Source organism: Chanodichthys erythropterus, chromosome 24, assembly GCF_024489055.1.
Source record: "Chanodichthys erythropterus isolate Z2021 chromosome 24, ASM2448905v1, whole genome shotgun sequence".
In the NCBI taxonomy this organism is placed as follows: Eukaryota; Metazoa; Chordata; class Actinopteri; order Cypriniformes; family Xenocyprididae; genus Chanodichthys; species Chanodichthys erythropterus.
Window position 1 is genome coordinate 7,714,860 of NC_090244.1, and position 27,265 is coordinate 7,742,124.

At 39.3% G+C, this 27,265-nt stretch overlaps 2 protein-coding genes across 2 annotated transcripts in view; both read left to right on the forward strand.

Moving 5' to 3' along the window:
- The window catches only part of muc5.1 (mucin 5.1, oligomeric mucus/gel-forming), a 34,279-nt gene extending 33,506 nt beyond the window's left edge, over nt 1-773 (forward strand). Inside the window, exons 48-49 of the mRNA XM_067380654.1 lie at nt 121-241; nt 352-773. Coding sequence (XP_067236755.1) covers nt 121-241; nt 352-532 — 302 coding nt within the window. The 3' untranslated portion in view covers nt 533-773. The remainder of the gene's footprint in view (nt 1-120; nt 242-351) is intronic.
- Nucleotides 774-6,723: 5,950 nt separating this feature from the next.
- LOC137015608 (mucin-2-like) overlaps nt 6,724-27,265 on the forward strand; it is a 29,158-nt gene continuing 8,616 nt past the window's right edge. The window contains exons 1-28 of the mRNA XM_067380658.1: nt 6,724-6,817; nt 6,929-7,000; nt 8,263-8,298; nt 8,428-8,692; nt 8,876-8,987; nt 9,474-9,561; nt 9,672-9,751; nt 9,868-10,081; nt 10,313-10,438; nt 10,523-10,640; nt 10,718-10,856; nt 10,940-11,047; nt 11,572-11,641; nt 11,833-11,967; nt 12,097-12,264; nt 12,391-12,485; nt 12,568-12,697; nt 12,814-13,060; nt 13,169-13,209; nt 13,331-13,434; nt 13,580-13,731; nt 13,947-14,085; nt 14,182-14,292; nt 14,506-14,685; nt 14,775-15,014; nt 15,126-15,282; nt 15,446-15,577; nt 15,804-27,155. Of these exons, the coding sequence (XP_067236759.1) occupies nt 6,724-6,817; nt 6,929-7,000; nt 8,263-8,298; nt 8,428-8,692; nt 8,876-8,987; nt 9,474-9,561; nt 9,672-9,751; nt 9,868-10,081; nt 10,313-10,438; nt 10,523-10,640; nt 10,718-10,856; nt 10,940-11,047; nt 11,572-11,641; nt 11,833-11,967; nt 12,097-12,264; nt 12,391-12,485; nt 12,568-12,697; nt 12,814-13,060; nt 13,169-13,209; nt 13,331-13,434; nt 13,580-13,731; nt 13,947-14,085; nt 14,182-14,292; nt 14,506-14,685; nt 14,775-15,014; nt 15,126-15,282; nt 15,446-15,577; nt 15,804-27,155 (14,905 nt within the window). The remainder of the gene's footprint in view (nt 6,818-6,928; nt 7,001-8,262; nt 8,299-8,427; nt 8,693-8,875; nt 8,988-9,473; nt 9,562-9,671; nt 9,752-9,867; nt 10,082-10,312; nt 10,439-10,522; nt 10,641-10,717; nt 10,857-10,939; nt 11,048-11,571; nt 11,642-11,832; nt 11,968-12,096; nt 12,265-12,390; nt 12,486-12,567; nt 12,698-12,813; nt 13,061-13,168; nt 13,210-13,330; nt 13,435-13,579; nt 13,732-13,946; nt 14,086-14,181; nt 14,293-14,505; nt 14,686-14,774; nt 15,015-15,125; nt 15,283-15,445; nt 15,578-15,803; nt 27,156-27,265) is intronic.

Sequence of the window (27,265 nt, forward strand, 5' to 3'; positions counted from 1 at the left end):
TAGATTCATGAATGATTCACACAGACATTTGTTCTGCTTTTCATGTAAAAGGTCCAGTAATTTTAACTGTGAAAAATATGTAATATTCAAATGATCTCCTATTAACTCTTAATATCTCAGGTATACTCAAGAACTGTGTTCTTGTGAAGAAGAACACCACAGATGTTACTGTAGATGGATGCAAGCCCGTCCAACCCATAGAAGTGACGTCCTGCAGTGGCAACTGTGACACCGAATCAATGTGAGAGCACATGCACGCCTAATTGATCACACTGACATACGATTTCCTGTGAAATATAGCAAATAGATCAGCTTTTTTAATAAAAATCTTTTTCTTGTAAATCTGCATAGGTATTCAATGGAAAAGAACATCATGAAGCACAGCTGTTCTTGCTGTCGTGAAATGAAAACCCACACTAATACGGTGGCGCTGAAGTGTCCAGATGGCAGAGAGATCCTTCATGACTACATCTACATAGACAGCTGCAAATGCACTCCAATTATGTGTGAAAACCAGAATAGCAATGGATAAAAAAAATCCTGTTTCTGCTTTACTGCTACAATTGTGATTCCTGAAAATTGCAAACAAATAATTTGGTGAAAGATTGCACCACTGAGCTTTTTTTTTCTTTAACTATTATCTCTCAGGGCATTTTCTGGGCATTTTGGACATTTTATTTCTTCTTTAGCATTATTTTTGTTTCTTATGCAAAATGTAATTCTTTACTGTTCCTTCTTATGAAATGAATGATGACTATAATAAAGCAAAATAAATAGCAACAAAAAAAGTATACTGGATTTTTTTTACCCCCCCAAAAAAAGGAATTAGGAAAATGAACTGGCATTACTTCATAATAAGGTTCTAAATGTTAAAGAAAAGTTAAAAATTTGTTATAATGTTCTCAGAGGTCTACTTATAATGTTACAAGATTTTTATATCAGAAAACATCATTTAGAAGTAATAGGCTAATTTTGACCCTCTCTTGTTTTATGCCCTTGGATTCAATAGAAGCTGTTTTTGGACTAACAAGGAGGTTTTGAGTTATATAACATTTACAGGATATTTTTACAGTACAGTGACCTCTTATATGTCAAAAGATAAAGGAAAATTAGATTTCTCATTAGATGCCCCTTTAACATTAGTTAGCATCAGCAAACATGAAACAATCATTTCTTTCACAGCATTTATCAATGTTCATTCATTCTTTGTTAATATTAATTTTGGTAACACTTTAGCATGCATTTTACTAGGATATAGAGGGTATGCATTGACTTTCCTGCCGGAAAACGCTCCCTCAGCTGGACTGAGTGGCAAAAGAACCTGCTGCATGACTGGATTTAATAGGGGAAACTGCGAAAACGCGAGTAAAACAAATGATTACATTAAATGTTTGGCTCGAAAATGTTCCTTATAACGTGTCAAAGAAACCTAATCCATGGATATTGACATGCAGCCAGGAATCGTGTTTCCTGACATTTATATGTGCCTGAATTCGACGCCGTGGAAATACATAAAACAAATTTGCCTTTGAACGCTTTATATAACTACAGTATAGGTAGGTTTAAATCCGAGTGATCACTTACATCAATGTTATATATATCGTCATATCATCCAGCCCTAAAACTTGTATAGTTTTTGTCAGTGTTTATTTTATTTTTTATCTAGTTACTTATTAATGCCTTATTTTGCATTACCATATCCTACCTAATACCTAAACTTAACAACTACCTTACTAACTAATTAATAAGCAGTAATTAGGAGTTTATTGAGGCAAAAGTTGTAGTTAATAGTTGGAGAATTGGACCCATGTCTAAAGTGTGACCTTGATTTCTACATTTTTAAAATTTAAATATCATTTAATTTAATTGGTAATACTTTACAGTAAGGTTCCACTTGCTACCACATTTTCAGCTTATGTTAATTTCAACATTTACTAGTAAATTATTCAATTCAAAAGTTGTATCTGTTAATATTATTTAACAGACCTGAGCTAACATGAACTAACAAATAATTACAGCTGTCGAACATTAAAAAAGATTAATAAATACTGTAACAAATGTGTTGATTCTTGTTAGTTTAATGCATTAACTAATGCTACTTCTCATTTTAAACCAATTTTTAAGAAAATAAATTAGCAATGAACATTAATATATTTATAAATTAACATTAACCTTGATGAATAAATGCTGCAAACAACTCTAATTTTTAGTACATGATACCTAATGCAATAACTATAGATGCCGAATCCTGTTCCTGGAGATCTTCCTTCCTGCAAAATTCAGTTCTAACCCTAATCAAACACAATAAGAAATTCAGACATTAAATAAAAACATATTCAACACCTCTGCATTAACTAACATTAACAAATTACCATCAAACCTCTACGCAACACGCTCAAAACTGTGAAAGTGAAACTGAAGTGAATTTAGACTGTATACAATTCTAAGCCTATACAAGACATCTTTGAACATGCCTGGCATTCATCCTTTTACTTTAACGTTTACATTTTAAAAGACAGAACTGAAACTAGACCTAAACATATATTAGCACACCCATCCATGATTAAACATAAATACATATCAAATTACATTTTTCAGATATGTAATACCAACACATACCCATTATATTAAAGTGTACGTCTGTTGTTTAAGGAACCTTTTAATAATTTAATAAAGCTATTAACTTACTTTAATATAGCGAGATCAAAGCCATCTTTCAATACGAGCAGTACTCTGACGTGTGAACAGTGAAAACAGAAAAGACAAATGTTTACACATTCAGATGCTTCCCATATGTTTGCTGTTGCATCCAGAAAGATCTTAAGTCATTAGAGATTTCAAAGGATCAACCCTAAAACATGTCAAACAGGCCGAGATGAAGCTCTGAGTACACAACTCTGATGAAAGGCTATTGAATCAAGTACTGTTCCTATATGCCTTTGGACTGTCATAGTATTGATTTAAGACGTAAGAATCGTTTGACTGTTAGTTGATTAAAATTTTAAATCTAATTAATTACATTTTAGCTGATAAATTAATCAAAATAATCACAACAAAACATGAAGGTGGCACTTCAAGCCTGAATTGGTCTGATGGCAGGAAAATGTGTTAGCACGGAAGCTTAGAATGACTAGTTTGATCATACCCAGCACTCAAAAATATAACTCTTTGAACGAACATAATCATGTGGAAATCCTTTCCATGTTTTTTTAAGTTGCTTTATTTCAGCATTATGCAATTCTGTTATTCCAATTTAATGTACTTACGTTGGGTCAACTTAATTTATTAAGGTTGATTCAACTTATTTACTATATGGTTGGGCACAGCTTAATTTAATAGCATCAGCCCAACTAATTTGCAATGTTTTGGAAAATAAATAAAAAGTAAATAAATAAAAAATAAATTGTTTTCATATACATTGATTTTTACAATTAATTCTTCTTGTTTAATTTTGTGATTTATATAACTTTTGTGATGTTCTGTGTTAGAAATCTAGATGTGATACTGTATTTATCCTAAATTGCCTTAACCAAAAACAAGTCAAAGAGTAATTGTTTCAAGTAAATTTAAAGGGGTACTTCACCCCTGGAAAGATTGTGTATTTAGAATTGGTCATTTATGTAGCAGAAATGTGAAATTATTTTTGAATTTGGAGCTTTCTAGACTGAGAAAAGGCAGAAAATGTATTTTTGACTAATGTGGATGAAAGACAACAACTCCCAGAATGCACTTGTTTTGCTGCCCTTGCGAGGCCACGCCCAAACCACGCCTACTGGTTACAGGCGGCATTACCAGGAAAATTCAAACAACTAGGCTTGCTTTGTTACATATTAATTCCATAAATCGTGAGTTAGTTCATACATTTACAGCGAAATGGTGCTAAATTGCTTTGTACCTGGATGTACACCCAAAACCAGGAAAGGACAAGTAAGTTTCCATCATTCTCCGATTAAGTTAAAGATTTGGAGTGATGTAAACAGTGGCTGCGGGCCATCAAACACCCGAAGTTTGTAGATGACACCGTTATAGAAAACAAAAAAATGCAGAATATGTAGTCTCCATTTCAAGCACGAGGACTACGAACCAAATATCCTTGCGAAGAAGAGAACCATTCTGAAGGACACCGCGATACCGTGGATATTCATTTTCCCAGAGGACAAACAGCCTGGGCCATCTGGTACTAAGCGTATTCGCCTAGAGGTAAGACTCGCTGATACTAGACTCTGTTTCTGATAACACAGTAGCCTATATGTAGTGTTGTAGGTAGCAGTAAAACTGCAAACTTTGCAAAGTAACGTTAGATAGACAATTACATATAAGTTGCATATAAGTTGACCGTTATCAAAGTAAAGCCACTGTTCTGTAAAACTGAGTTAGTCTATTTATCTATTTATGCTAACGTTACCACAAAAGCCCGTTGCTGTATTGGTTGAGATGACTGCAGAGACCGATACATTTGCGAGATGAACCACTGATGTAGTGCAGACTATAACAAATAATGTTAATTACTGTAAGCTTAAAAATATAATTGACACCCACTTTTGATAAAATCTTTTATGTCCGTGAGTAACCTCAAACGCGCATATGTATGGGCGTGGTGAAAAAATGCGGAACTACCTGCTATTACTGGCTGTAGTTTTAAGCCTCTGGCCAAAAAAGCCTCAGATGACGCAAAATGACGATTTTTGCGTCATCGGAGGCTTTTTTACAGAATAAAAATGCATAAATCTCTCATCTCGGGCTGATATGAAGGGGGAAAGCACGGTAATTCGAAAATACTAGTAGTATTCTACTAATACAAAGCTTAATGCTAAATCCTGAAGTAACCCTTTAACATGAATCAATCACATTTAAACCAGAAACCTGATACAATGGTGTTGAATCAAAATAAATTGTTTAAATAAAGTGAACAGCATCAAAAAATCATTTTTTTGAGTGAGTGTTCCTAAGTCAGCCATATTGCTTTTGAGTTTTGCCATGAAAAAAACGTTGTATTTTACCAACGCTTTGGGGCATTGGGATGAAACTTGGTACATATCATCTGAATCATGCCCCAAATGTACCTGAAAAAAAATGGGGCAGTGCCACCAAGAGGTTTAAAAAATATTGGAACAAAATGTATAAAAATATACATTTTCCTTAATTTGTTAAATTGTTGTGAGCCTGGGCTCCTTACTTTCTTCAGAGTCATGCAGAGTCAAGGCAACAGTTTGATTTGTTATGGTAATGAATGCCTTGACGACTTTCTTAATTTGATGACAGCACAACTAATTGATCAAATGTTATTAAAGGATTAGTTCACATCAGAATTAAAATTTCCTGATAATTTACTCACCCCCATGTCATCCAAGATGTTTCTTTCTGCAGTCGAAAATAAATTAAGGTATTTGAGGAATAAGGGTCTTATCTAGTGTAACAAACAGTCATTTTCTTAAAAAAAAAATGAAAATATACTTTTATGTACATTTTAACCACATACGCTCATCTTGCACTAGCTCTGCGATGCGCCATGCATTACGTAATCATGTTGGAAAGGTAACACGTGATGTAAGCAAAAGTACCAAGCAAGTGTTTACAAATGCAAAGACTAAGCCAAACGGCTTACACAAAAAAAAAAAAAAAAAAAAAAAAAAAAAGGTAAAACAATGATTTTGGATGATTTTGAGTTTTTCTTCCTACCGCGGTACTTCTGCCTGAGTGACTTTTCGTAGTGACAATGTAATGGGTTGCGCATCACTGAGCAGTGCAAGATGAGCATTTGTGGTTAAAGAGTATATCAATTTTTTATTTATTTTTTTTTAGAAAATGACCAATCGATTCCCTAGATAAGACCCTAATTCCTCATCTGGGATCATGTAGAGCCCTTTGAAGCTGTATTTAAACTGAAATTTTGACCTTCAACTCGTTGAGCCCTGTTGAAGTCCACTGTATGGAGAAAAATCCTGGAATGTTTTCCTCAAAAACCTTCATTTCTTTTCGACTGAAGAAAGAAAGACATGAACATTTTGGATGACATGGGGGTGAGTAAATTATCAGGAAATTTGAATTCTGAAGTGAACTAATCCTTTAACAATTATATGATGTTATAACTAATTATACTTGTGGCTTTTAATCCCACTTGCCCAAAGTCATTATTAGGTATGCTATATTCAATAAAATGTTTGTCATTTAAGACTATGGTGTGCTTGGCCATATACTTATTTCTTGCAGCTTTATTTACCTTTGTTCTCATTATTTTTTCTAATAAATGAACTAACAAGTTCAGGTTAACTGATGTAGCTCACTAATTTAACAAATGAATCCTTATTGTAAAGGGTCTCAGCTATTCTGTTATTAGAACAGCAGAAAGACTGAATTTGACCAAAAATAGTAAAAACAGTGCACTAGCAAATTTTTCTTAGACACTTAAATCAATTAAATAGCTAAATTAAATTAAATTTCATTATTGTGAGTCAAGAGTCACATCCTTGTACAGCCCAATTCAAACAAGTGAAAAATGAATCATTGTGTGACTGAATGTTCTCATAATTCAGATACAGTTTGTTTAATCTCAAACACCAAAGAAGACATTAAATATTTATTTGTTCCAAGTTTCTACCAAGCCCAAGGCCAAATTCAAGCCATGGGCCCACCCTCTGATCACAAACTACATCCCTCCAAAGCAAACTAATGGCCATTATAAAAGGACAAGTTCTGACAGACAGCTCACATTAGCTCTTGAGGATGGACGTTGTCTCCATGGGGACTGTGAGGATGTCCCAGATGTGGATGTTGAGATGGGTCATCGTAATGGTCGGGCTGCAGTCCGTACAATCAGGTAAGCATACTACAACTGAAAAAAAAAGACCAAAAAATGTAAGAAAAGCTCAAAATTCTTAAAAAAAACATTCAAAATATTGTATAAACATTTGCCTTTCTATGCTTATAGACTTCATGCTAGATTATGGGGACAGCATTACGGATCCTATGGACTTTACCTGGTCGCCAACAACAACACCAGGTAAATATTGAATTGTGTTTACATGTATGTATTATATGAGACATACTGATTGCAAAGTTTTGCAATGTCACAAATTCATTAATAGATCTCACGGTCCACAACAAGTAAGCCTTAAAACTTTGAAAAGTAAATACAAATATATTTAACAAAATGATGTATCAAAGTATTTAGGTTTAAATTTGTCATCAATAAAAAATAAGTTAGAAAAATAGTGAGGTAATAAAAATACAACCTAATATGTATTACAGTTTATTTTACGGTGTCTTTGTTATGCTGTAATTATACATTTAAGTACTAATATTAAGTAACTACATGTACTTACTATAGGTTTAGGGTTTGCTTTGGTTTAGGGTTAATTGCATGTAATTATGCATAATTTATAGTTATTACTATAGTAATGTAAAATGTAACAATGACACAGTAAAATAAAGTGTTACCGTATTTTTCTCTGAATGACAAAATATAACATTTGACATAAAAAAAACTTAATTTAATATGAATGATAATAAATCATAACTTTTCATAAGGTCAGTGACAATTGCAACACTATTTATGCAATAGAAAATTTAAAATTTCAGTCTTTTAAACATGTAATTTACATTCTTTCTAATTATGCATCTAATTATGAATAAAGTAATAATTATGATGAATATAGCACTTTAACTTACTATAAACACACATTATTCAGGACATACAAAGTACATGTTCAGAAATATTCATACATCAAACACATTAGTACTTTGAGGTTTACTCTTATTTGAGTGGGTAAATATATTTGTACCACTATTTTAGTGTCCTTGTTAAACGTAACATGTAGTTACTGTAGTAATAACTATAAATTATGCATTATTACATGCATCTAACCCTAATCCTAACCCTATAGTAACAGTACATGTAGTTACTAATAATTATCAGGCAGTACATAAATGTGTAATTACACTGTAACACGGACACTTTCATTTTACAGAGTCTTTGTTACACTGTAATTATACATTTAAGTACCGAGTAATATTAAGTAACTACATGTACTTACTATAGGTTTATGATTAGGGTTGGTTTGATTTAGGGTTAATTATGCATAATTTATAGTTATTACTATAGTAACTGCATGTAACATATGTAACAATGACACTGTAGAATAAAGTGTTACCAAATATTTCTTAAGTGTAACAATTCCCTCCATAATGAGGCATTGCAACATGTATGAGAATAAATTTTAATAAAATATGAAAACACTTTTCCTTTTTGTCTTTTATATATAGTGTTCACCACTATGACGACCGTGATGGTAACAAAAGGTATTTAAAAACAATTTAATTTACGTACATGTGCAGCATCAGTTTATACACTTTAGAAAACTAAATTGTGTATTTTTGCACACTAAAAGTACAGATTTTTATATTTATAAACTTTATCTCTTGGTTCAGCTGAACCGAATCCCGATCACCATTCCACGATCTGCAGCACATGGGGAAATTTCCACTTCAAGACATTTGATGGTCATTTCTTTCAAGTGCCAGACACGTGCAACTACGTTCTGGCGGTGATGTGTGACACCACGACTTCTGATTTTAACATCCAAATGCAAAGAGAGATTGTAAATAACTCAATCACTTTTAGCACATTCACAATAAAGCTGGAGGGGGCAGTCATCAAACTCACCAATGGCGACGTCACGATGGACGATCAAGCGTGAGTTGATATATACTTAGTTTTTTACATGAGTAACTGCTGCAATGTGCAGCTTTTGTAAACTCATTTTAATTAAGAGACAACACTGAATATTAGTGCTGATTAAAAATGATGCCCTGACAGCACCTAAAATCAATTATATAAAGTTATATACAAATGTGTTCTTAACTTTTTTTCTTACAGGGTGTCTATTCCAATCAATCAGAATGGAATTAAAATCGAAGGAAGCCAAACAAGTATTAAGATCTCCAAATATGGATTGACTGTCTTTTGGGAAGAAGACAACTCTATATTGGTATGATTTGCTGCGTAAATACTGTTACTATAATATGTGTGATTGAATCTGTGAGATAATGAGTTCCAATGAAAACCGTAAAACTGATTTGATGAAATCTGTTGATAGCATTAAAGAAAAACAAAGCAAACCTGACCAAGTGTACGAGAGTTTCCGTGCAGGTTCTTCTTCAGAATTAGTCATGATGAACCCTATAATGAAATCAGACACACCCTTTAAGACATTATATTTGTTTGCACACAACAAGTAAAGACTTGGAAAATTAAACATCAAACAGGATATCAGTTCTACTTATCATAAAGCAAATATTAATCATCTAATTAAGCCACAGTGAACCAACAGGTTTTGTGTGTGTATCTGACAGCTCAATGTTGATTTTATTAAGTGTGTTTGTACTGCCATAAATAAACATCATGACAGACTAATTCTGAGAAAATAAACTGTATTTGTATCACTGACATTACCTTATTAAATGATGTTCCCTAGATTGAACTTGCAGAGAAGTACCAAGGTCAGACCTGTGGACTCTGTGGAAACTTCAACGGCAACAAGGATGATGATATTTCTGAAAACGGTAAACCTGATGTTTTGATCAACTGACCTAGTTTGCTTTTGAATCCAAACACCTGACAGCCATATATACATAGTATTAGTATGACATGTAACCAGCCAAATCCCCCTCAGGTCCGGCCAGATGGAAGGTGTCCACACCAACTGAATCCTGCGAGGATGTTATACTTCCACCCGGGGATCAATGTGACCAGGTATGAGAAATAAATCATGAGTTTTATAATCATTTGACCAGATTTTGTTCTGATATATATTGTTTTACCTCATCTGCCAATTGAAACATTGCTTTCAATAACTTATTTCCTTTTAGCATGCAAGTGTTTGCCAGCAGTATCTCAGCAGTCCAGGGTTTAGTGACTGTCACAATGTGATGGACATGGGTTCATTTGAAACAGCCTGTGTAAACGACCTGTGTAAATGTTATGGCAATTACGACTGTCTCTGCCACACATTGACGGAAATTTCACGACAGTGCACACATGCTGGAGGAAAACCAGGAACATGGAGAACAGACCAGCTCTGTCGTGAGTATCATTTCTGGAAGATTCATAGAAATCAGTGGGAATAAAATGCCATTACCACCACATCACTTACAGCTCAGAATTGAACTGAACATTAGAACATTAATTTTCAAAATGTATGGGTATAATTAGTTATATGCTTGTGGAATAAAAATCAATATACATACACTACCAATTTGGACACGATACTGTACGGTGTGTTCGATATACTAAATGTCTTATTCTGTGGAGCAGCAAAGTCATGTCCTCTAAACATGCAATACCTGGAGTGTGGTGGTCCGTGCAAGAACACCTGCTCAGATCCAGGCACAAGTCTAATGTGTAAAGAGCACTGTGTGGACGGCTGTTTCTGCCCTGAAGGTAATTTCACACAGAGATGGGCTTGTGACACTGTATTTTTTTTCTTCTTCATAATAAATGGTATCATTCCTTCTTTTTATCAAGGCACCGTGGAAGACGACATTGGTCAAAGTGGCTGTGTTCCTGTGAACCAGTGCCCATGTGTTCACAATGGCGCAGTATATCAATCGGGAGAGTCTTACAAACAAGCTTGTAAAAAATGGTAACATTTAAATTTTAATATTTTAGAGCCAGCTTTATACATTTCCCCATGCTAACACTGATGTAATTCTGTGTCAGTATGTGTGCCGCGGGACACTGGACCTGTACATACCTGGAATGTCCCGGAATCTGCTCTGTTGTGGGAGGGTCTCACGTCACCACTTATGATGGAAAGAGCTTCACCTTTAGTGGCAACTGTGACTACATCCTTACTAAGGTCTGTCAGGATAGCAGATGATCCATAGATGTTTTCTGTCAGGGTCGAGATAAAGTCTTCACTTTTACTTTTTTTTATCCCAGCACTCTAATGACAGTGATATTGCTGTTGTGGGAAATCTGGCAAAGTGTGATCCGGCCCGAACAGACACATGTCTAAATTCAGTTACCCTTGTCCTCTCGGGGACCACTGTAAGTACTGGGTTTAACTGTCCTATTTTTAATGAATGTTGCATGTTTTCTTAATTTCTTAATTTAATAACCAAGATGCTTTTTTTTGGGAGAATGGCACAAGTTAATTGTAGCTGTGTTCAGAATGGCACACTTGCTTTCAGCATAGTGAACAGAACATACTGCATACTTCACTACTTTTTTCCCTCCTAGGACTTTTTTTCCAGTGCTAGCACGCTGGGTTTTTCTCTTAGGGGGTTTTTTCCACCCATGGGAGTCAGCCGACATTGGCTTAATGTAGCACCATCTTGTATATGTTACATATTACCACGCTTGTTTGTACAGCTTATTTTTAACCACTTCCCTTTTTTCTGTGCTTCTAATATGTAAAGCTGCTTTGAAACAATTACCAATTGTAAAAGCGCTATATAAATAAATTTGACTTGACTTGACTACTTTTATACAAAAAAAATCTGCAAAATCATCCAAGATTCAATTAAAAAACATCATAATGTTTTCTTTTTGTTGTTTTATGTATAAAACAGATTCGTTTTTCCTCCAGTGGAGTTGTGACACTGAATGGAAACAGCCCATTAAAGCTTCCAACTAGCATAGGTTGGTTGTCCAAAATGGGGAATTGTTCTATTATAAGCATGTTCAACATAAAATTAAACATAATTAAATACATTTCTCTGAAAAACTCAAGCATTTATTTTTTAAAATGCAGATATCCTGTATGTTAGCATTAACAAAAGTCATTGTTGACTAGTTGTTTTGTATCCTAACCATCCATTTTGTTGTCCCAGGTCTTGTAAGCATCTTCCAGCCCTCATCCTCCTACATTATTGCTGATATGAAGAGTCTTCGTCTAGAGATCCAGTTGGCTCCAGTCATGCAGTTGTATATTGTAGCCAGCACTGAAGAGAAAGGGAAAATGAGTGGTGAGTTGTCAAAAAAAAATGTGATCAGAATCAATTTTTGTTACCGAAGGTAAAAAAGGAGTGAAAATGATCAGGCATTGTTTAAATCATTCACTATTTTTAATTGTACACATTGCTTACGCGTTGCAGGTCTTTGTGGAAACTATAATGATGTCCAAACAGATGACTTTAAAACAGAATCAGGCATCATAGAGGGCACACCAATAACTTTTGTCAACTTTTGGAAGAAAAACCCATACAGCTGTCCAGATCTGGAAAACACATTTGACAACCCCTGCAGCATGAGTGTGGACACAGGTATACATAATACTACAAACATTAAGAAAAAAACAATACAAAAATAATGAAGAAAAAACAATATATGCAATAGTTGATGTTGCAAATATTACAGAACTATGTCAAGTCTTTATTCTTTCCATTCAGAGAAACTTGCTAAAGACTGGTGTTCCCGCCTCACAAACCCAAATGGCACCTTCGCCCCATGTCATTCAGAAATATGTCCTGAGATTTACTTCCAAGTGAGTGTTTTTGCACAAAACCCTTTTGAAATTAACTGTATATGAATGCCATATAATTGCATCTTGTTTTCTTCCTTTGCAGTGGTGCGTCTATGACACATGCAAGTGTACAGATATTAGGAAGTGTATGTGTGCGGCCGTGTCCACCTATGCCCACGCATGTGCTGCCAAAGGAGTCATTCTCCAGGGCTGGATGGATTCGGACCCCTGTGGTGAGAACTTTTTCTTTGTACAATTCTATATAATTCATGTAGTTGAATCAAATTCTGTTAATTTGGAATTAAATTAAACAATGAATCATAATAAAAATGTGTTTATCTCTGCTCAGGATCTGAGTGTTCAGAAAACATGAAGTACTCCTACGGCGTGACTAGCTGTGGCAGCACTTGCCGCTCTCTCAGTGAAGAAGATAACACCTGTCAAGGGTCCTTCACACCTGTAGACGGCTGTGTGTGTTCTGAGGGAACATATCTTAATGAAGAAGGCAGCTGTGTACCTGCTCACCAGTGTCCTTGTTACAAAGACAACAACGTCATAGAGCCATCAGGAGTATCCTACATAGATGGTGTAGCATGGTATATGAGTTCCTCATTACACACCCAATGCTTTGTTGAGAGAATACCAATGATAACTCTTGAAGACCATTAGTAATTACTGATTTGTACAATTCTGTCATATTGCAGCACCTGTAAACTTGGCAAATTGCACTGCTCCAGTCCAGAAGGTAATTTGCAACTTAATTCTGCAATTCCATGAGTCAGATTCCGACTAATGGAAATCAGATTTGAGTTATCACTAGAATGAATTATGCAAGTTTCCTATCTATGTGCCTGTTGTGTTTGTAGACTGTGTGGCTCCAATGGTCTTCTTCAAATGCTCAAATTATGAACCTGGAAAAAAAGGGACAGAATGTCAAAGGACATGTCAGAACCAAGACCAAAACAACTGCGTGAGTTTGGATGGTGAAAGCATAACTGGCATCTTTCAAAAGTTTCCATAATCTTTTGGTTGTCACAAATAGATTTGTAAAAGCAGAGCTATGAAGAAAAGGAGGATTAACATTGCTGGACCTTCTTGATTTGTTTTGGATGTAGGTGAGCACTGGGTGTGTATCAGGGTGTATGTGTCCAGATGACCTTCTGGCTGATGGGAAAGGTGGGTGTGTGGAGAGTAAAGACTGCCCCTGTGTCCATAATGGAGTCACTTATTCACCTGGACAGCAAGTTCAAGAGGACTGTAACACCTGGTGAGTCAGCATTGATAGCAGAGGTAGAGAAATTACAACTATACCATCACTACGTGAGCACTTATTTTTTCTCTGCCCAAAACAATAAGCAATTATCAAAACATTACACGATTACTACATTTAATTCTCACCCAAAATGAAAGTGAAGAAAGAAAATAGGTGGTGACCACAGTGCATTAAAGAGTTAATCTGTGAATTTCTCTCTTATATTTCAGCACATGCACAAATGGGATGTGGACTTGTACAGATAAAGAGTGTTATGGCACCTGCACCATCTTTGGTGACGGTCATTTCATGACTTTTGATGGCAAGAAATATTCTTTCCACGGAGACTGTGAACACATCTTAGCCCATGTATGTTTTCTATCAATTTGGGTTCTTGGCTAATTTAAGAAGAAAAAAAAGTCCAATTCTGACCTAACACACGATTCATTTGTGCAACCCTTCTAGGATTACTGCAATAAAGACCAGAGTCCATATTCTTTACGCCTGGTCACTGAGAACATTCCCTGTGGCAGCAGCAGCACCATTTGCTCCAAGTCTATCAATCTTTTCTTTGGGGTGAGGTTATTTAATAGCTCAAAATCAGATTGAGTATAATAGTATTTTAAAATGTACAATTATGCAGAACTTGTATATGAAAAAGAGGATGAATAGGTATAATATGAAGTTTCATTTTTGTTATTGACTTCATCATAACATATAAGACATTTCTAATTATTTATGCTGTTTATGGATAACTGTAATTACACACTGACTATTCAAATCTTGCAGAGATACAAGATGATTTTATCTGAGGAGAATGGGATCAAAGTTGTTGAAAGCAATGGCACCAATTACCAATATCAAATCCACACTGCTGGGATATACAATGTCATAGAGGTCAAAGGATTTTTGAACTTAATTTGGGACAATAAAACGAGTCTAATGCTACAACTCCATCCTAAATTTAAGGTAAACATTACCCCTATATACACAAACACACAATCATCCTTTACACTCCCCTGTTCATCCACTTACCTTACATGTGATCTCTATGACAGGGCAAGGTGTGTGGACTGTGTGGAAACTTTGATGGTAATGCAAACAATGACTTTGTAAAGCATGATGGAGAAGAGGTCACTGATGCAGTGGCATTTGGGAATAGTTGGAAGGTGAATCCCAGCTGCCCAGAAATGAGCAACTTGATTAACCCATGTGAAAAAAATCCACATCGGAGTGCCTGGGCTATCAAACAATGCAGCATCATCACAAGCCCAGTCTTTACAGAATGCCATTCACGGGTATGTAGAATGATAAACTTTGTGAATTCAGAAAATTGTTGGTTCTATGCCTGAAATAATAGCACATAAAACTGCTTACCCAAAAAGTTATACTGACTTTTCTGTCTCTAGGTGGATTCTGGTCCATACTATGATGCCTGTGTAAGGGACACCTGTGCATGTGACAGCGGAGGTGACTGTGAATGTTTCTGTACTGCAGTGGCAGCTTATGCTGCTGAATGCCGTAAAAAAGGGGCTTGTGTAGCATGGCGGAGCCCAAGCATTTGCCGTAAGTCCCAAGACTGTTATAAATTGTATTCAATGGATTCAGAAGAAAGTCCACACAAAATGTGCACCCTCAGATTTTGCCTGGGCCTACCCAAAATCACCTTCTATTATTTTATGTCCTATAAACATTGTCATACGGCTGACTGACTTGGTTGTTCTTTCAGCATTATTCTGTGAGTACTACAACAACCCTCCAACTGAATGTGAGTGGCACTATAAAACCTGTGGATCGACCTGCATGAAAACTTGCAGAAACCCATCAGGAACCTGCTCTAATCAAATTCCTCTCCTAGAAGGTATGAATTAGTCTTTAAACCTTTGAAAACAGGCTTTTGTGCAGAATTGACTAAATTAAAACTTGGGGTAAATGTAGCCCAAACTGCAGAGTAACTGTACAATTATGAGTGAATTAATATATTTTTTATTAATATGAATTATTTTTTTCCTAAAGTCAAGAAACATTGAGTCAATAGAAATGCGTGTCTCTTGTTTATTCCATCTGTCCTTTTATTATTCTCCTAGGGTGTTTTCCTCAGTGTCCTTCAGACAGGCCATTTTTGAGGGAGGACACCAGGAAATGTGTTACAGAGGCAGAATGTGTTTCTCTGTGTACCTATGATGGGAAGATATATAATACTGGAGAAGTGGTGTACGATACCACAGATGGGAATGGAACATGTTTTACTGCTGTATGTGGATCCAATAGCACAATAATAAGAACTATTACAAAATGCATGACAACAACTACACCATTCACTTTCACAACTCCACCACAAACTACTAAAACAACAATTACAATAACGATTACCAAGACTTCTACTTCTACACCTACTACAGTAACACTAACAACACCAGAAATGCCTTCAACAGCTACTTCAACTGTTTCGATATTGACATCTACATCACCAGAAACTTTTACTACTGCTGTTACCGCTGCAACACCATCTACAGAAACACCACCTCCAGTACGAACAGAAACACCATCAACAGCTACTACAACTGCTGTTCCACCGACACCTACTGCACCACAAATTTCTACTACTGCTATTACTGCTGAAACACCATCCACAGAAACACCACCTCCCATAGGAACAGAAACACCACCTCCAGTACGAACAGAAACACCATCAACAGCTACTACAACTGCTGTTCCACCAACACCTACATTACCTGTAATTACTACTGCTGTTACTGCTGAAACACCATCTACAGTATCACAACCTCCCATAGGAACAGAAACGCCATCAACAGCTACTACAACTGCTGTTCCACCAACACCTACATTACCTGTAATTACTACTGCTTTTACTGCTGAAACACCATCTACAGAATCACCACCTCCCATAGGAACAGAAACACCACCTCCAGTACGAACTGAAACACCATCAACAGCTACTACAACTGCTGTTCCACCAACACCTACATTACCTGTAATTACTACTGCCGTTACTGCTGAAACACCATCTACAGAATCACCACCTCCCATAGGAACAGAAACACCACCTCCAGTACGAACAGAAACACCATCAACAGCTACTACAACTGCTGTTCCACCAACACCTACAGCACCACAAATTTCTACCACTGCTGTTACTGCTGAAACACCATCCACAGAATCACCACCTCCCATAGGAACAGAAACACCATCAACAGCTACTACAACTGCTGTTCCACCAACACCTATATCACCTGAAATTACTACTGCTGTTACTGCTGAAACACCATCTACAGAAACACCACCTCCCATAGGAACAGAAACGCCATCAACAGCTACTACAACTGCTGTTCCACCAACACCTACAGTACCTGTAATTACTACTGCTGTTACTGCTGAAAGACCATCTACAGAAACACCACCTCCAGTACGAACAGAAACACCATCAACAGCTACTACAACTGCTGTTCCACCGACACCTACAGCACCACAAATTTCTACTACTGCAGTTACTGCTGAAACACCATCCACAGAAACACCACCTCCCATAGGAACAGAAACACCACCTCCAGTACGAACAGAAACACCATCAACAGCTACTACAACTGCTGTTCCACCAACACCTACATCACCAGAAATTTCTACCACTGCTGTTACTGCTGAAACACCATCCACAGAATCACCACCTCCCATAGGAACAGAAACACCATCAACAGCTACTACAACTGCTGTTCCACCAACACCTACATCACCAGAAATTTCTACCACTGCTGTTACTGCTGAAACACCATCCACAGAATCACCACCTCCCATAGGAACAGAAACACCATCAACAGCTACTACAACTGCTGTTCCACCAACACCTACATTACCTGTAATTACTACTGCCGTTACTGCTGAAACACCATCTACAGAATCACCACCTCCCATAGGAACAGAAACACCATCAACAGCTACTACAACTGCTGTTCCACCAACACCTACAGCACCACAAATTTCTACCACTGCTGTTACTGCTGAAACACCATCCACAGAATCACCACCTCCCATAGGAACAGAAACACCATCAACAGCTACTACAACTGCTGTTCCACCAACACCTACATTACCTGTAATTACTACTGCTGTTACTGCTGAAACACCATCTACAGAATCACCACCTCCCATAGGAACAGAAACGCCATCAACAGCTACTACAACTGCTGTTCCACCAACACCTACATTACCTGTAATTACTACTGCTGTTACTGCTGAAACACCATCTACAGAATCACCACCTCCCATAGGAACAGAAACACCACCTCCAGTACCAACTGAAACACCATCAACAGCTACTACAACTGCTGTTCCACCAACACCTACATTACCTGTAATTACTACTGCCATTACTGCTGAAACACCATCTACAGAATCACCACCTCCCATAGGAACAGAAACACCACCTCCAGTACGAACAGAAACACCATCAACAGCTACTACAACTGCCGTTCCACCAACACCTACAGCACCACAAATTTCTACCACTGCTGTTACTGCTGAAACACCATCCACAGAATCACCACTTCCCATAGGAACAGAAACACCATCAACATCTACTACAACTGCTGTTCCACCAACACCTATATCACCTGAAATTACTACTGCTGTTACTGCTGAAACACCATCTACAGAATCACCACCTCCCATAGGAACAGAAACGCCATCAACAGCTACTACAACTGCTGTTCCACCAACACCTACAGTACCTGTAATTACTACTGCTGTTACTGCTGAAACACCATCTACAGAAACACCACCTCCAGTACGAACAGAAACACCATCAACAGCTACTACAACTGCTGTTCCACCGACACCTACAGCACCACAAATTTCTACTACTGCAGTTACTGCTGAAACACCATCCACAGAAACACCACCTCCCATAGGAACAGAAACATCACCTCCAGTACGAACAGAAACACCATCAACAGCTACTACAACTGCTGTTCCACCAACACCTACATCACCAGAAATTTCTACCACTGCTGTTACTGCTGAAACACCATCCACAGAATCACCACCTCCCATAGGAACAGAAACACCATCAACAGCTACTACAACTGCTGCTCCACCAACACCTACATCACCAGAAATTTCTACCACTGCTGTTACTGCTGAAACACCATCCACAGAATCACCACCTCCCATAGGAACAGAAACACCATCAACAGCTACTACAACTGCTGCTCCACCAACACCTACATCACCAGAAATTTCTACCACTGCTGTTACTGCTGAAACACCATCCACAGAATCACCACCTCCCATAGGAACAGAAACACCATCAACAGCTACTACAACTGCTGTTCCACCAACACCTATATCACCTGAAATTACAACTGCTGTTACTGCTGAAACACCATCTACAGAAACACCACCTCCCATAGGAACAGAAACACCATCAACAGCTACTACAACTGCTGTTCCACCAACACCTACATTACCTGTAATTACTACTGCTGTTACTGCTGAAACACCATCTACAGAATCACCACCTCCAATAGGAACAGAAACGCCATCAACAGCTACTACAACTGCTGTTCCACCAACACCTACAGTACCTGTAATTACTACTGCTGTTACTGCTGAAACACCATCTACAGAAACACCACCTCCAGTACGAACAGAAACACCATCAACAGCTACTACAACTGCTGTTCCACCGACACCTACAGCACCACAAATTTCTACTACTGCAGTTACTGCTGAAACACCATCCACAGAAACACCACCTCCCATAGGAACAGAAACACCATCAACAGCTACTACAACTGCTGTACCACCAACACCTATATCACCTGAAATTACTACTGCTGTTACTGCTGAAACACCATCTACAGAAACACCACTTCCCATAGGAACAGAAACACCATCAACAGCTACTACAACTGCTGTTCCACCAACACCTACATTACCTGTAATTACTACTGCTGTTACTGCTGAAACACCATCTACAGAATCACCACCTCCCATAGGAACAGAAACGCCATCAACAGCTACTACAACTGCTGTTCCACCAACACCTACATCACCAGAAATTTCTACCACTGCTGTTACTGCCGAAACACCATCCACAGAAACACCACCTCCCATAGGAACAGAAACACCACCTCCAGTACGAACAGAAACACCATCAACAGCTACTACAACTGCTGTTCCACCGACACCTACAGCACCACAAATTTCTACTACTGCTGTTACTGCTGAAACACCATCCACAGAAACACCACCTCCCATAAGAACAGAAACACCACCTCCAGTACGAACAGAAACACCATCAACAGCTACTACAACTGCTGTTCCACCAACACCTACAGCACCACAAATTTCTACTACTGCTGTTACTGCTGAAACACCATCCACAGAAACACCACCTCCCATAGGAACAGAAACACCACCTCCGGTACGAACAGAAACACCATCAACAGCTACTACAACTGCTGTTCCACCGACACCTACAGCACCACAAATTTCTACTACTGCTGTTACTGCTGAAACACCATCCACAGAAACACCACCTCCCATAGGAACAGAAACACCACCTCCGGTACGAACAGAAACACCATCAACAGCTACTACAACTGCTGTTCCACCGACACCTACAGCACCACAAATTTCTACTACTGCTGTTACTGCTGAAACACCATCCACAGAAACACCACCTCCCATAGGAACAGAAACACCACCTCCAGTACGAACAGAAACACCATCAACAGCTACTACAACTGCTGTTCCACCAACACCTACATTACCTGTAATTACTACTGCTGTTACTGCTGAAACACCATCTACAGAATCACCACCTCCCATAGGAACAGAAACGCCATCAACAGCTACTACAACTGCTGTTCCACCAACACCTACATCACCAGAAATTTCTACCACTGCTGTTACTGCTGAAACACCATCCACAGAATCACCACCTCCCATAGGAACAGAAACACCATCAACAGCTACAACAACTGCTATTCCACCAACACCTACATTACCTGTAATTACTACTGCTGTTACTGCTGAAACACCATCTACAGAATCACCACCTCTCATAGGAACAGAAACGCCATCAACAGCTACTACAACTGCTGTTCCACCAACACCTACATCACCAGAAATTTCTACCACTGCTGTTACTGCTGAAACACCATCCACAGAATCACCACCTCCCATAGGAACAGAAACACCACCTCCAGTACGAACAGAAACACCATCAACAGCTACTACAACTGCTGTTCCACCAACACCTACATTACCTGTAATTACTACTGCTGTTACTGCTGAAACACCATCTACAGAATCACCACCTCCCATAGGAACAGAAACGCCATCAACAGCTACTACAACTGCTGTTCCACCAACACCTACATTACCTGTAATTACTACTGCTGTTACTGCTGAAACACCATCTACAGAATCACCACCTCCCATAGGAACAGAAACGCCATCAACAGCTACTACAACTGCTGTTCCACCAACACCTACATCACCAGAAATTTCTACCACTGCTGTTACTGCTGAAACACCATCCACAGAATCACCACCTCCCATAGGAACAGAAACACCATCAACAGCTACTACAACTGCTGTTCCACCAACACCTACAGTACCTGTAATTACTACTGCTGTTACTGCTGAAACACCATCTACAGAATCACCACCTCCCATAGGAACAGAAACGCCATCAACAGCTACTACAACTGCTGTTCCACCAACACCTACATCACCAGAAATTTCTACCACTGCTGTTACTGCTGAAACACCATCCACAGAATCACCACCTCCCATAGGAACAGAAACACCATCAACAGCTACTACAACTGCTGTTCCACCAACACCTACATTACCTGTAATTACTACTGCTGTTACCGCTGAAACACCATCTACAGAAACACCACCTCCCATAGGAACAGAAACACCACCTCCAGTACGAACAGAAACACCATCAACAGTTACTACAACTGCTGTTCCACCGACACCTACAGCACCACAAATTTCTACTACTGCTGTTACTGCTGAAACACCATCCACAGAAACACCACCTCCCATAGGAACAGAAACACCACCTCCAGTACGAACAGAAACACCATCAACAGCTACTACAACTGCTGTTCCACCGACACCTACAGCACCACAAATTTCTACTACAGCTGTTACTGCTGAAACACCATCCACAGAAACACCACCTCCCATAGGAACAGAAACACCATCAACAGCTACTACAACTGCTGTTCCACCGACACCTACAGCACCACAAATTTCTACTACTGCTGTTACTGCTGAAACACCATCCACAGAAACACCACCTCCCATAGGAACAGAAACACCACCTCCAGTACGAACAGAAACACCATCAACAGCTACTACAACTGCTGTTCCACCAACACCTACATTACCTGTAATTACTACTGCTGTTACTGCTGAAACACCATCTACAGAAACACCGCCTCCCATAGGAACAGAAACACCATCAACAGCTACTACAACTGCTGTTCCACCAACACCTACATCACCAGAAATTTCTACCACTGCTGTTACTGCTGAAACACCATCCACAGAATCACCACCTCCCATTAGAACAGAAACACCATCAACAGCTACTACAACTGCTGTTCCACCAACACCTACAGTACCTGTAATTACTACTGCTGTTACCGCTGAAACACCATCTACAGAAACACCACCTCCAGTACGAACAGAAACACCATCAACAGCTACTACAACTGCTGTACCACCAACACCTACAGTACCTGTAATTACTACTGCTGTTACTGCTGAAACACCATCCACAGAAACACCACCTCCCATAGGAACAGAAACACCACCTCCAGTACGAACAGAAACACCATCAACAGCTACTACAACTGCTGTTCCACCAACACCTACATTACCTGTAATTACTACTGCTGTTACTGCTGAAACACCATCTACAGAATCACCACCTCCCATAGGAACAGAAACGCCATCAACAGCTACTACAACTGCTGTTCCACCAACACCTACATCACCAGAAATTTCTACCACTGCTGTTACTGCTGAAACACCATCCACAGAATCACCACCTCCCATAGGAACAGAAACACCATCAACAGCTACTACAACTGCTGTTCCACCAACACCTACATTACCTGTAATTACTACTGCTGTTACCGCTGAAACACCATCTACAGAAACACCACCTCCCATAGGAACAGAAACACCACCTCCAGTACGAACAGAAACACCATCAACAGCTACTACAACTGCTGTTCCACCAACACCTACATTACCTGTAATTACTACTGCTGTTACTGCTGAAACACCATCTACAGAATCACCACCTCCCATAGGAACAGAAACGCCATCAACAGCTACTACAACTGCTGTTCCACCAACACCTACATTACCTGTAATTACTACTGCTGTTACTGCTGAAACACCATCTACAGAATCACCACCTCCCATAGGAACAGAAACGCCATCAACAGCTACTACAACTGCTGTTCCACCAACACCTACATCACCAGAAATTTCTACCACTGCTGTTACTGCTGAAACACCATCCACAGAATCACCACCTCCCATAGGAACAGAAACACCATCAACAGCTACTACAACTGCTGTTCCACCAACACCTACAGTACCTGTAATTACTACTGCTGTTACTGCTGAAACACCATCTACAGAATCACCACCTCCCATAGGAACAGAAACGCCATCAACAGCTACTACAACTGCTGTTCCACCAACACCTACATCACCAGAAATTTCTACCACTGCTGTTACTGCTGAAACACCATCCACAGAATCACCACCTCCCATAGGAACAGAAACACCATCAACAGCTACTACAACTGCTGTTCCACCAACACCTACATTACCTGTAATTACTACTGCTGTTACCGCTGAAACACCATCTACAGAAACACCACCTCCCATAGGAACAGAAACACCACCTCCAGTACGAACAGAAACACCATCAACAGTTACTACAACTGCTGTTCCACCGACACCTACAGCACCACAAATTTCTACTACTGCTGTTACTGCTGAAACACCATCCACAGAAACACCACCTCCCATAGGAACAGAAACACCACCTCCAGTACGAACAGAAACACCATCAACAGCTACTACAACTGCTGTTCCACCGACACCTACAGCACCACAAATTTCTACTACAGCTGTTACTGCTGAAACACCATCCACAGAAACACCACCTCCCATAGGAACAGAAACACCATCAACAGCTACTACAACTGCTGTTCCACCGACACCTACAGCACCACAAATTTCTACTACTGCTGTTACTGCTGAAACACCATCCACAGAAACACCACCTCCCATAGGAACAGAAACAACACCTCCAGTACGAACAGAAACACCATCAACAGCTACTACAACTGCTGTTCCACCAACACCTACATTACCTGTAATTACTACTGCTGTTACTGCTGAAACACCATCTACAGAAACACCACCTCCCATAGGAACAGAAACACCATCAACAGCTACTACAACTGCTGTTCCACCAACACCTACATCACCAGAAATTTCTACCACTGCTGTTACTGCTGAAACACCATCCACAGAATCACCACCTCCCATTAGAACAGAAACACCATCAACAGCTACTACAACTGCTGTTCCACCAACACCTACAGTACCTGTAATTACTACTGCTGTTACCGCTGAAACACCATCTACAGAAACACCACCTCCAGTACGAACAGAAACACCATCAACAGCTACTACAACTGCTGTACCACCAACACCTACAGTACCTGTAATTACTACTGCTTTTACTGCTGAAACACCATCTACAGAATCACCACCTCCCATAGGAACAGAGACACCATCAACAGCTACTACAACTGCTGTTCCACCAACACCTACATTACCTGTAATTACTACTGCTGTTACTGCTGAAACACCATCTACAGAATCACCACCTCCCATAGGAACAGAAACACCATCAACAGCTACTACAACTGCTGTTCCACCAACACCTACATTACCTGTAATTACTACTGCTGTTACTGCTGAAACACCATCCACAGAAACACCACCTCCCATAGGAACAGAAACACCACCTCCGGTACGAACAGAAACACCATCAACAGCTACTACAACTGCTGTTCCACCGACACCTACAGCGCCACAAATTTCTACTACTGCTGTTACTGCTGAAACACCATCCACAGAAACACCACCTCCCATAGGAACAGAAACACCACCGCCGGTACAAACAGAAACACCATCAACAGCTACTACAACTGCTGTTCCACCGACACCTACAGCACCACAAATTTCTACTACTGCTGTTACTGCTGAAACACCATCCACAGAAACACCACCTCCCATAGGAACAGAAACACCACCTCCAGTACGAACAGAAACGCCATCAACAGCTACTACAACTGCTGTTCCACCAACACCTACAGTACCTGTAATTACTACTGCTGTTACTGCTGAAACACCATCTACAGAAACACCAACTCCCATAGGAACAGAAACACCATCAACAGCTACTACAACTGCTGTTCCACCAACACCTACATTACCTGTAATTACTACTGCTGTTACTGCTGAAACACCATCTACAGAATCACCACCTCCCATAGGAACAGAAACACCATCAACAGCTACTACAACTGCTGTTCCACCAACACCTATATCACCTAAAATTTCTACCACTGCTGTTACTGCTGAAACACCATCCACAGAATCACCACCTCCCATAGGAACAGAAACACCATCAACAGCTACTACAACTGCTGTTCCACCAACACCTACAGTACCTGTAATTACTACTGCTGTTACCACTGAAACACCATCTACAGAATCACGACCTCCCATAGGAACAGAAACACCATCAACAGCTACTACAACTGCTGTTCCACCGACACCTACAGCACCACAAATGTCTACTACTGCTGTTACTGCTGAAACACCATCTACAGAAACACCACCTCCCATAGGAACAGAAACACCACCTCCAGTAAAAACAGAAACACCATCAACAGCTACTACAACTGCTGCTCCACCAACACCTATATCACCTGAAATTACTACTGCTGTTACTGCTGAAACACCATCTACAGAAACACCACCTCCAGTACGAACAGAAACACCATCAACAGCTACTACAACTGCTGTTCCACCAACACCTACATCACCAGAAATTCCTACCACTGCTGTTACTGCTGAAACACCATCCACAGAATCACCACCTCCCATAGGAACAGAAACACCATCAACAGCTACTACAACTGCTGTTCCACCAACACCTATATCACCTGAAATTACTACTGCTGTTACTGCTGAAACACCATCTACAGAAACACCACCTCCCATAGGAACAGAAACGCCATCAACAGCTACTACAACTGCTGTTCCACCAACACCTACATTACCTGTAATTACTACTGCTGTTACTGCTGAAACACCATCTACAGAAACACCACCTCCCATAGGAACAGAAACACCATCAACAGTTACTACAACTGCTGTTCCACCGACACCTACAGCACCACAAATTTCTACTACTGCTGTTACTGCTGAAACACCATCCACAGAAACACCACCTCCCATAGGAACAGAAACACCACCTCCAGTACGAACAGAAACACCATCAACAGCTACTACAACTGCTGTTCCACCGACACCTACAGCACCACAAATTTCTACTACTGCTGTTACTGCTGAAACACCATCCACAGAAACACCACCTCCCATAGGAACAGAAACGCCATCAACAGCTACTACAACTGCTGCTCCACCGACACCTACATTACCTGTAATTACTACTGCTGTTACTGCTGAAACACCATCTACAGAAACACCACCTCCCATAGGAACAGAAACACCATCAACAGCTACTACAACTGCTTTTCCACCAACACCTATATCACCTGAAATTACTACTGCTGTTACTGCTGAAACACCATCTACAGAATCACCGCCTCCCATAGGAACAGAAACACCACCTCCAGTACGAACAGAAACACCATCAGCTACTACAACTGGCGTTCCACCAACACCTACATCACCTAAAATTCCTACCACTGCTATTACTGCTAAAACACCATCTACAGAAACATCACCTCCCATAGGAACAGAAACACCATCAACAGCTACTACAACTGCTGCTCCACCAACACCTATATCACCTAAAATTACTACTGCTGTTACTGCTAAAACACCATCCACAGAAACACCACCTCCCATAGGAACAGAAACACCACCAACTACAACATTTGTTACATCATCAATTTTGACAACAACACCTCCAGTGACACAAAAACCATCAACAATGTTCACAGTGCATACAAAATCAACAACTGAAATGACACAGGTCACATCACCTCAAATTGTCATCACAACGAGCTGTCATTGCACATATGCAAATCAAACATTCCCACCCGGTAAGTAATACACAAATTACAATTTCTCTTTTTTTCATACAGTTTTGTGATTGGATAGTTTGTTAAATCTATGAACAATTGTTAAGCATATCACTAATGCACATTCTAAT